Consider the following 11,913-nt stretch of genomic DNA (forward strand, 5'->3'; position numbering starts at 1 on the left):
ATTTGTTTATTTATTAAATATCACATTTTCATTAACATTTACAGGTGTTCCTTACAAAACTACTAGTGGACTAATCTGCAGTTACAATATATAAACATATCTTGCTAAACTTGACTACAGATTGGTTTATAATATTTCAAAATTCTTCATTCCAAAAGGTATACCAATTTGGCAAATTAAGGGATTCAATACAGTTGACTGTGACTGCAAACATTTGGTACTGTCACGATCGTTTTCAAAGACGGACCAAGGCGTAGCGTGAGCTGAGTTCCACATCTTTAATATACAGTGAAACTTCCACAAAACAATAACCAAACAGCGAAATAGGACTTAACTGGTGCAACAAGCACATACACAAAAACAATATCCCACAAAGCAGGTGGGAACAGGGACACCTTATGATCCCCAATTAGAGACAACCAACATTAGCTGCCTCTAATTGGGAACCATACTAAGAGCACCAACATAGAAATGAAAAGACTAGAACACCCCCTAGTCACGCCCTGACCTACAACACCATAGAGAACCCAGAGGACTCTCTAGGGTCAGGGCATGACAGGTACTTTATGTATCCCACTGTAGAAGTAACTGTTTTAAATACATAACCCTTTATAGGTTCAATTACAATTGTTCCATATGTTGTAAGTACTGTAAAACAAATGTATTTCATAAGGTATAACCACATATACTAAAATGACCAAAAGTATGTGGGCATCTGCTCGTCGAACATCTCATTCCAAAATCATTGGCATTAATATGGAGTTGGTCCCCCCTTTGCTGCTGTTACAGCCTCCATTCTTCTGGAGCTAACAGCCTCCATTGTTCAATCACTAGATTTTGGAACATTGCTGCGGGGACTTGCTTCCATTCAGCCAGAAGAGCATTAGTGAGGTCGGGCACTGATGTTGGGCGATTAGGCCTGGCTCACAGTCGGTGTTCCAAATCATCCCAAAGGTGTTCGATGGGATTGACGTCAGGGCTCTGTGCAAACCAGTCATGTCCACACCGATCTCGAAAAAAGAAAATCTGTATGGACCTCGCTTTGTGCACAGGGGCAATGTCATGCTGAAACAGGAAAGGACCTTCCCCAAACTGTTGCCACAAAGTTGGAAGCACAGAATAGTCTGGAATGTCATTGTATGCTGTAGCGCTAGGATTTCCCTTCGCTGGAACTAAGGGGCCTAGCCTGAACCATGAAAAACAGCCCCAGACCATTATTCCTCCTCCACCAAACTTTACAATTGGCACTATGCATCCGGGCAGGTAGCGTTCTCCTGGCATCCACCAAACCCAGATTCGTCCGTCGGACTGCCAGATGGTGAAGCTTGATTCATCACTCCAGAGAACGCATTTTCACTGCTCCAGAGTCCAATGGCGTTGAGCTTTACACCACTCCAGCCGACGCTTGGTATTGCGCATGGTGATCTTAGGCTTGTGTGCGACTGCTTGGCCATGGAAACCCATTTCATGAAGCTCCTGACGTTGCTTCCAGAGGCAGTTTGGAATTCGTAGTGAGTGTTGCAACCAAGGACAGATGATTTTTACGCGCTATGCGCTTCAGCACTCAGCGGTCCCGTTCTGTGAGCTTGTGGGGCCTATCACTTTGTGGCTGAGCTGTTGTTGCTCCTAGACGTTTCCACTTCATAATATAAGCACTTACAGTTGACCGGGCAGCTCTGGCAGGGCAGAAATTTGATAAACTGACTTGTTGGAAAGGTGGCATCCTATGACGGTGCCACGTTGAAAGTCACTGAGCTCTTCAGTAAGCCCATTCTACTGCCAATGTTTGTCTATGGAGGTTGCATGGCTGTGTGCTCGATTTTATACACCTTTCAGCGACGAGTGTGGCTGAAATAGCTGAATCCACTAATTTGAAGGGGTGTCCACATACTTTTGTATATATAGTGTAGTTCTCAATAATTTTTTAAAATCTGTCAGTGCATTACTAGTGTTTGTCTTCCAGAAAGAGAGAGACATCGCGATTAGCCTATTTTTCAGTAACTAAAAGTCACTAGAAGTCTGACCACAATAACTGAACATATCAATCAGATTTAGGGTTGCAAAAGGAGGGTATACTACTGGAAACTTTCTAAGTTTATCAGTAAACTACCAGAATGTTGGTATCTTTTAAGGATTTTATGTAATCTATTACAAGACATCTAGTGGCTCTTTTGGGTACTTCAGATTATCACAGGTGTCTGTAATAATCACTGGCCTGCTGTGTGGCTTTATCGTATATAAAATATTTGAACAAATTGAATAAGATGTAAAGAAATTCATGACAACGCTGTAAAACAATATCCTAAATATAAACCATCAACTTAGTGAATACCATAGTTTTTTTTTCTTCATTAATTAGTCTATATTCTCTTGAACCGTATGGTCTATCTACTAGAAACTCATGGACAATATGGACACAGATATAATGCATTTGTATTATATATGATTTTATTGCTAAAGTTACGATAGATTGCCATAGATGTTCTGTTAATTACCAAAATTACGGAAGATTCCTGTAACCTGTAACGGCCGTCGTCAGATTGAGACCAAGTTGCAGCGGAGGATGTGTTCATATTAAGGATTTTAATAAACGAATGAACACTATACAAAAAGAAACCACGACAAGGAATGACAGCCAAACAGTCCTGTCAGGATTAACAAACCTAGACAGAAAACATTCACCCACAAACCCCAAAGTAAAAACAGGCTGCCTATGTATGACTCTCAATCAGCAACAACGATCTACACCTGTTCCTGATTGAGAGCCATACACAGCCAAAACAAAGAAAACCACCAACATAGAAAAAGAAACCTAGAACGCCCACCCATGTCACACCCTGGCCTAACCAAAAATAGAGAACAAAAAACCCTCTCTATGGCCAGGGCGTTACATAACCTTGGAAAATGACCAGTAGCTTTGCAACCCTAATTCGATTACATTGACCATTTGCACATGTTCAACTCCAACTCCGACCTTGTCCGAGCTTCTTGTGATTCCAGTGGTGCTACATTTCAAATCTACATTCCCCCCTTCAGTCACATTAGATGGTCCAAAGAGCTTTGCGGGGTAGATCTCTGCATAATACAAAAGGAGCGAACCCTAAATTTGACTTAATTGAAAGTAAAAATGTGCCCCTAACTGTGTGTTGATTTAGTATTAAGAATGTAATTTGTGGTTTAATAGTATATACTGTATTTTAGCGTCTGAAGAACAAATACTCAACCACACAACAAACGGACAAAAACTGAATGTGCACAGCAATCCACTCACCATTATTTCTAATCATTATAAACGTACACAAACATTAACAAAAGCTTACTTTCTTCCCCATAGACCTGGATCTCCCCTGTTGACTTCACTTGATCCAGTAGAAGTGTATCTCTCGTGTACACACAGCTGTATTTGCCTGAGTCTTCTCTTGTGAAATGGTGAAAATGGTGTCATCTTCACCTTTCTCCACAGGAGTCATTCTTTTACTTAATTCTCCGTACTGACCAATGATTAAAAAGGTGAACCAACCATAAATGTATATGTTGTGCCCTTGTCCTGAGAGGATAGGGGTGGCAGGTAGCCTAGAGCTTAGAGCGTTGGACTAGTAACCGCAAGGTCGAATCCCCGAGCCAAAAAAGTACAAATCTTTTGTTATTCCCCTGAACTGTTCCTAGGCCGTCATTGAAAATAAGAATTTGTTATTAACTGACTTGCCTAGTTAAATAAAGATAAAATAAATGACAAAATATTAGTTCAACATGTAGCTACAGTAAATGTAGTATGTTAATATTAACTAGCTGGCCTGGTGCATCGTTGCCCATGAAAGGAAGTTAGGCTTGCGAGCAAGCATTTTAGTCAGGTAGCCAAGGACAACAAAAACTGAAAGCGTGTACTGTATGGCAGAGTAGAAGATGATGGCATTGGCGTTTCTCTACAAGTAGGATGAATAAACATGTTTGGCTTCCCCGGTGATTTTACTCACGCACTGCCACTTGGTCTTGTCTTTTGTTTATCACTCTCCATCCGAGTACGACCTGATTCATGTAACGTATTTTCATTTGACACCCAATAGGTGAGGAGGCTGAGGCATGATGCCGTCGGCGCCGCTGAAAAATAGGCTAATTAGAGGCATGAAAACTATATTACCTGTCTGACTCACCTATTACCACGTAGACTGTGCAACACAAAAACTTATCTTGCTACATGTGGAAATGAAAAAGAAGGGTTACTGTCAAAATGATTTATTTAAAAACGTAATACAATTTAGACATAGGTGTAAGATGACGGGCGCATGGGCCCTGTCATCTTGTACCTGCTGCTGATGTTTCCCCTACGCCAGTGGTCACACCTTATGTTGAAGAGCAGTGTCATTAATGAAGTCAGTCTGGTACATACAGGGCCATAAATTTGATAAACGTCACTGTTAACAGATTAGTTTAGCAAAATTCCATATTCCACATTCCAAACAGTAAACCAATTTGTCAAAGTACAAGTTCAATACAGTTGATATGATTAAATTCTCAGTTTGTATACTTTATTGAATGTTTATTGAACATCACCCATCCTACCAGTCAGAGATTCAATTGACTGTGACTGCAACCATTTGGTACTTTATGTATCCCACTGTAGAAGTAACTGTTTTAAATACATAACCCTATATAGGTTCAATTACAATTGTTCCATATGTGGTAAGTACAGTAAAACATGTATTTTATATGGTATAACCACATATTTCTCAATAGAAAATATTTATCTGTCAGTGCATTACTGTTTGTCTCCTCCAGAAAGCGACATTATGATTAGCCTACCTTTTTTGAACAGCAGGAACTAACAGCTACTACAGTCAGTAGAAGTATGACCACAACAGCTGAACTTATCAATCGGATTACATTGACCAGTCTCACATGTTCAACTCCATAAGCTTCCCCAACTTCTTGTCCCTCTCTGGCCCCTCTGTAAAGACCATTGATATATTAGACTCTGGTGTTTCACTTGATGCTGTATCAGAGCATTGTCTTATGTCAGATTGTGTCACTTCTATGCGATGCTCGTCCCTCAATCAATCTGTTTTGTAGGATGTGGAACTCATATTCAAATTCAAATATTGCGCATCCGCCATTCAAATAATGAAAACATAGTTCCACATTTTTCTATTACAAAAGTTATGACGCCGATTTAATAGTTTGTCATTGTGAGAAAATAAAAACAAAGCGTTGGCTATCTCCTGCAAAACTATATGCAAGGACATTGGCCTCCAGTGCAGTGACTTCAAGTTGATCAGCTGCTTAGTTTACTGTTGTAAATGTTAGCTAGCTAGTTTACTGACATAGCTAGCTAGCTCTACCTTGCTTTGTTGGGTCAGCTGAGCACAACGGCTGACTCGGGACGGGAGGCTACTCAATGACTCACGGCAGAACATCTGCTTCATGAAAACTAATAATATTTTTTGAATTAGCACTACTACAGCAGCTTACTAGCTAGCTAGCTTTTGTTGAAAGCATTAAACATTGTGTGTGCAGCACTAAGCAGGTAGGTTTGCAGCATCGTTTCACTGACTGGCTCAGCTAGCACTAGCAGGCTGCTAATGTTGGACACTTTTTTACTCTTATTTTACCAGGTAAATTGACTGAGAACACATTCTCATTTACAGCAAAAACCTGAGGAATAGTTACAGGGGAGGAGAATGAGCCAATTGTAAGCTGGGGATGATTAGGTGGCCATAATTGTAGGAAGGCCAGATTGGGAATTTAGCCAGGACACCAGAGTTAACACCCCTACTCTTACAATAAGTGCCATGGGATCTTTAGTGACCACAGTGAGTCAGGACACCCCTTTAACATCCCACCCAAAAGACAGCACCCTACACAGGGAAATGACCCAATCACTGCCCTGGGGAATTGGGATATTTTTTTTAGCAGCATCTGGTCTTCCATCCAGAGACTGATCAGAACCAACCCTGCTTAGCTTCAGAAGCAAGCCAGCAGGGGGATGCATGGTTGTGTGCTGCTGGCCTATTTATTCTAGCTTTATTGTCAAACTTGAGAAAGACTGCTTTGTAAAATGGGGCAACTAAGACTTCCTCACCAGACTTCCTCACCAAAAAAAAAACGGCAAAATGATGGACTGATTGTTTTTTCTTTGTTTAATTCAGACTGTTATGAGGCAGAAATGGGGTTCAGCAGACGATGTCACCTAGATAATATTTTTGAATGTTAGACAGCACATTGTAGCTGAACTACAGCACTTTTGATCTATCCCATTACCCTTTGTGAGATACAAGATAGATCAGTGCAGGCAGAATTGCCGTTCTATCTAACGTAAGACAATGTACGCATCAGCGTACATATAGCCCTTTTTTACAAAGCAATATATTGGCAAAAACAACTGCACTGAAACAAATTGACAAATATAATAGTATAGCAATCTACGCATTTAATCAATATAAACATACATTATACAATCGACACAAACATTGTCAGAATCTTACCTTCCACATCTCCATCTCCATAAACCTGAAAGACTAGATAATCCCCTGTTGAGTTCACCTGACTGGGTATGAGTTTATCTCTGGTGTACACACAGATGTAGTTGCCTGAGTCCTCTCTTGTAACATCTTTCATGGTGAAAATGGTGTCATTTTCACCTTTCTCCAATGCCGCAATTCTTATCCCAAATCCATTCTTGCAGAGGTAAACATTAACCTTGTCCCAGTTTCTTGGGATGCCAGTAGTGATACATTTCAAATCTACAGTCCATCCTTGAGTCACATTAGATGGTCCATAGAGCTTTGCGGGGAAGATCTCTGCATGAAACAAAATACTCAATAAGGGGTTAAATTCTAAATTCTACTTAAAAAATAAAAAGCAGAACATTTCATTTAAGTGAAAGTAAAAATGTGCCCCTAAGTGTAAGTTGATTTAGTATTAAGAATGTCATTTGTACTAGTATACTCAACCACACAACAAATTGATAAATACTGAATATGCACAGCAATCCACTCACCATTATTTCTAATCATTATAAACGTACACAAACATTAACAAAAGCTTACTTTCTTCCCCATAGACCTGGATGACTAGTAAATCCTCGTCTGTTGACTTCACTTGATCCAGTAGAAGTTTATCTCTGGTGTACACACAGCTGTAGTTGCCTGAGTCTTCATTTGTAACATCCTTCATGGTGAAACTGGTGTCATCTTCACCTTTCTCCAGAACTGTCATTCTTATCCCAACTCCATTCTTGCAAAGGTAAACGTGAACCTCGACCCAGTGTTGTTCCAGGCCGACAATGCTACATTTAAAATCTATATTACCCCCTTCTCTCACCATGAATGTTGGTGCGAAGAGCCTCGCAGGGTAGGTATCTGCATAGATCAGAATACTCAATAAGTGAATAACTTCCAAGAATAAGTGGATGATAAACAGCTGTTTGTTTGAATAAAATGTCATTTTTAGTTTTCTGAGTACTGTATATACTGTAGATACTATATTTTTAAACAAATATTTTACCTGTGTATTCAGATTTGGCAAGTTTGGATGCTGTGACTACTTGGAACAAGAATACTTGATTAAGTCATGTTTCTCTATAATGCAGATGAGCTTTGTAAGATACTAGAAACATAGAACATTTAAATAAATGTTGCTCTTGATTATTTCTATCACTGGAAAAGTAGAACATACTCACAGATCACAAGCCATATGAGTCCTTATGCTGCCATGATGTATTGGCTGAGACTTTGTGTAGAGGTTTGGTTTCAGAGAAATACAATGTTGATGTGCCTCACAAATGTAGGCCCATAACAGTAACCTCACATTGTACGAATAAAACAACGGACTATAGCTGATAACGTTCCTCATATACTGAGAATGGATTCAGCCATACTTTTGTAACAAAGCATTCAATCCCTTATACGTTCAGTTTCAAGACTAGGCGTGTCATTAGAGAAATGATGAGGTTCTGTTATATTCATAGCACTATATGGCTAACTGATACAGTTTTGCATGTAGCTATACTGTAAATGACAAAAAACAAGTAAGAGAAGAATTGTCCATGTATCTTTATAGACAAGAACTGTGTGAAATAAATGTCCATTAAAAAAAACTCCATCCAAAAACTATCTTTTGGTATTTGTTTCATTAGTCCATTGCATGTCAACAATGAAGTTTTGAAGATATATAACTTTCAAAATACAGAAATCTGGCCCGTATTGTGCATTTTGTATCAGATGATGCAAAATGCATTATATGTGCCAGATATCTGTATTTTTAAAGTTACATATTTTCTAAACTTGATTGATGACATGCAAAACATTTTGGGACTATATCAAAAATGGACTAATGAAACAAATACCAAAATATAGTTTTTGGGTGGAGTTTTCCTTCAGTATACAAAAAAAGCCTTATACTCCTGAATCTTAAGATGAATTATAAACTGGGTGGTTCCAGCCCTGAATGCTCATTGGCTGACAGCCGTGATATATCAGACCGTATACCATGGGTATGACAAAACATTTATTTTTACTGCTGTAATTACACCGGTAGCCAGTTTATAATAGAAATAAGTCACCTCAGGGATTTGTGATATATGGCTATATGGTATCCATAATAACAGCCCTTAGCCGTGGTATATTGGCCATAAACCACACACCCTAGTGCCTTATTGCTTAATTAAACCAATAAACAAACTATATACATTCTTAAGCATTCTGTCAATATATTCTGAATTAATTCCTTTACAGTGAACGTCACTACCCCATAGCATCAGGTAATGTTACAACACATGTATGGCAGATAAAGCCAAAAACAGTACTACAAATAACCATTGAGAAAAGTAACATTGGTTATTGATTGTAGGTTGCTCATTCATTTCCTACATTTTCTCGACAAAAGGCTGTCCCTGTCAAGCTAACTTGCCCCTTGGGGTCACCGTCAAATTGTACCATTGGACCAGGTTGGCAGACACAGTACATACTGTAGTAGTCCTTTTTAGCTTCAGTGCCTGTGAAAATGAAACAAAGTCCATTGGTTCGATATCTCTTGTTGTGCAACATTAGTATGGATATGATAATAGACTATTATTAGGCTTACCTCAAGTATCTTCCTTGGGCACTCGCTGCTTGGCTCTTTTCTCTACAATGTATTAACACATATCTTAGCATGTTAATAACTTTTTGCCAACAGACAAATAAAAGCCCTTTGATAATTTATATCCCACTAAAATGTAACAGCATAATCCCTTGTTATAGGTTCAATCACAATGATGCCATGTGTGAGGAATACAGTAAAACTAGTGTTTAATGCTCCATGAATGTAGTTATATTTAAGAGCAGTTATTAGCGACTGCAATTATAATGTGTTATGCATGTCTCATAAGGCGTAATACACTGAGTATACCAAACATTACGAACAACTTCCTAATATTGAGTCCCTCCCCTTTGCCCTCAGAACAGCCTCAGTTAGTCGGGACATGGACTCTACAAGGTGTTGAAAGCTTTCCCCAGGGATGCTGGCCCATGTTTACTCAAATGCTTCCCACAGTTGTCAAGTTGGCTGGGTGTCCTTTGGGTGGTGGACCATTCTTGATACACACAGGAAACTGTTGAACGTGGAAAAGCCCAGCAGCGTTGCAGCTCCTGACACAAGCCAGAGCGCCTGGCACCTACAACCATACCCATTCAAAGGCTCTTACATCTTTTGTCTTGCCCATTCACCCTCTGAATGACACACATACACAATCCATGTCTCAATTGTCTCAAGGCTTAAAAATTCTTCTTTAACCTGTCTCCTCCCCTTCATCTACACTGATTGAAGTGGATTTAACAAGTGACGTCAATAAGGGATCATAGCTTTCACCTGGATTCACCTGGTCAGTCTATGTCATGGAAAGGTGTTCTTAATGTTTTGTATACTCAGTGTACGTGTGCTTGTAATGCATTATGAAGAGAGTATTCATAGGAAGGGTTACCAAAAGTTGTTATCTGTCAGTAGATCACTACTGTATGTCATTCAGAAAAGAGACATCATCATAATTACCTGTTTTTGAACAGCATGAACTAACAGCCACTACAGTCAGCAGAAGTATGACCACAACAGCTGAACTTATCAGTCGGATTACATTGACCAGTATCACATCATGTGCAGCCTCTGAAATAGAGACCAAATGTAGATGGATGCATCATCAATTAGACAGAACTTATTCTAAGTGTATCCATGTGGTCAATGACATGGAATAAACCCTCCACCATCTAACACACCCTAAAACTTGCCCTATAACATCAATAAGGACAAATCTAACTTCAATGGAAGTAGAAAGTATATAATCGGCCAGAGGAATAGTCAATGTTACCAGAGGAGGCTGGTGGAGGACAGGACCGTTCCACTTATTCCATTCCTGCTTTTACAATGAGCCCATTTTCCTATAGATCCTCCCACCAGCCTCCTCTGATGTTAACCAGTGGAAGATTCGGATGGGATCAGTTTTGCCAAACTGCCCCTGTAATTATTTTTTTTGCTCATTCAAAATTCACAGTTATAATGGAAGCCTGGAGGCTCTTCTAGTCATGAAGATATTTCAAATGTCTATGGATATTTCAAATGTCTATGGATAGCCTGATATTGGCTTAATGTCCTCCAATTCAGAGAAAGTCAAAATAATAATGCATATCAATAAGAGCTATGAACTCTAACCTATGCAGACACTTAATTAACTGACCCCCCCCCCCCCAAAAGGCCTAATTAATTAATTAACAAAAAAAATCACAAATAAATCCTACCTTCGTAGACCTGGATGGCTACTAAATCCTTGCCTGTTGTGAACACCTGACTGGGTGCGAGTTTATCTCTGGTGTACACACAGCTGTAGGTGCCTGAGTCATTTCTTGTAACATCCTTCATGGTGAAAATGGTGTCACCTGCCCCTTTCTCCAGAACCTTCATTTTCATCCCAACTCCATTCTTGCAAATGTACACATGAACCTTGTCCCAGGATCTTTTGATGCCAGAGATCTTACACTTCAAAACTATAGTATCTCCCTTTCTAACTTGAGACTTTGATCCAAAAAGCCTGGCGGGGTAGACAGCTACATCATTTGAGAGTGAAAGAGAGCATTAAGGACAATTAAACGTCTTTGTAATAAACATGTTTGGAATAAAACGGCTTAAACTGTAGATGAACGCAAATGATTTGAACTCTGCATTTTAGGATTTAAAAAATGTCCTCTTACCTATTTCCTCTGAGATGGCCAGTACACCTGCTGTTACTGTGACTGTGTAGAAATAATGGGAGATTTACACAACAGGCAGTTTCAATAGAAATCCCTAAAACATACAACTATTAGAAGTAGATTGACTGCATACTGAGTACGTACTGTATGTACGGATCATTCTGAGACCAAATGCTTACTCTAATCTGTATTTGTAAAGATACTCACATATCATAAGAAAGATGGGACCCATGATGTGACTTGTAGCCTTTTGTGATTCTCTAGGCCTATCGGACACTATAAAAGACTTAGGAGGAAGGTAGGCATCATCATGTACAGTTTTTAAGTGTGAATATCCGGGAAACAATAGGGGCCTATTAGAAGCGTCTTTGATCATGATGTGAGGTTGCATCACAGAGCTTCCAATGACCCGCGTCACCCTGCTTATATTAAAGACACACATAGTCAAATGTCTTAGGTCATTTCATCTAGTTGTTACATAATAACTACCTGGTTGTTACTCATGTGTGATTCACCATAACAATTACCTTTGAGTTCTCTCCCATAAGTACCACACACCTTTCTGATGAATACCAGGTAATACATTAAATGAGATGGCTGGACGCAGCACGACTTCTTTTTATAACCTGTGTGATTGTTTACACACACTTATCAGTAGAAAAGAGATTATGAAAATAATATATTACAATGACCATTCATC

At 39.3% G+C, this 11,913-nt stretch overlaps 1 protein-coding gene and 1 long non-coding RNA gene across 2 annotated transcripts; both read right to left on the bottom strand.

The window, feature by feature from the left end:
• Positions 1-6,407: 6,407 nt before the first annotated feature.
• LOC115167740 (uncharacterized) lies at positions 6,408-7,545 on the bottom strand. The gene is made up of 3 exons (XM_029722381.1): positions 7,501-7,545; positions 7,044-7,355; positions 6,408-6,794 (listed from the first exon to the last, which is right to left on the bottom strand). The coding sequence occupies exons 2-3, from the start codon at positions 7,318-7,320 to the stop codon at positions 6,445-6,447; spliced, it is 627 nt and encodes a 208-aa protein (XP_029578241.1). The 5' UTR covers positions 7,321-7,355; positions 7,501-7,545; the 3' UTR covers positions 6,408-6,444.
• Positions 7,546-11,055: 3,510 nt separating this feature from the next.
• Positions 11,056-11,668, bottom strand: LOC115167330 (uncharacterized). The gene is made up of 3 exons (XR_003870473.1): positions 11,421-11,668; positions 11,214-11,255; positions 11,056-11,069 (listed from the first exon to the last, which is right to left on the bottom strand). It is a non-coding gene; the product is annotated as an uncharacterized LOC115167330 (long non-coding RNA).
• Between the last annotated feature and the right edge of the window lie 245 nt (positions 11,669-11,913).

Source organism: Salmo trutta, chromosome 29 (assembly GCF_901001165.1).
Source record: "Salmo trutta chromosome 29, fSalTru1.1, whole genome shotgun sequence".
Taxonomy (NCBI): domain Eukaryota; kingdom Metazoa; phylum Chordata; class Actinopteri; order Salmoniformes; family Salmonidae; genus Salmo; species Salmo trutta.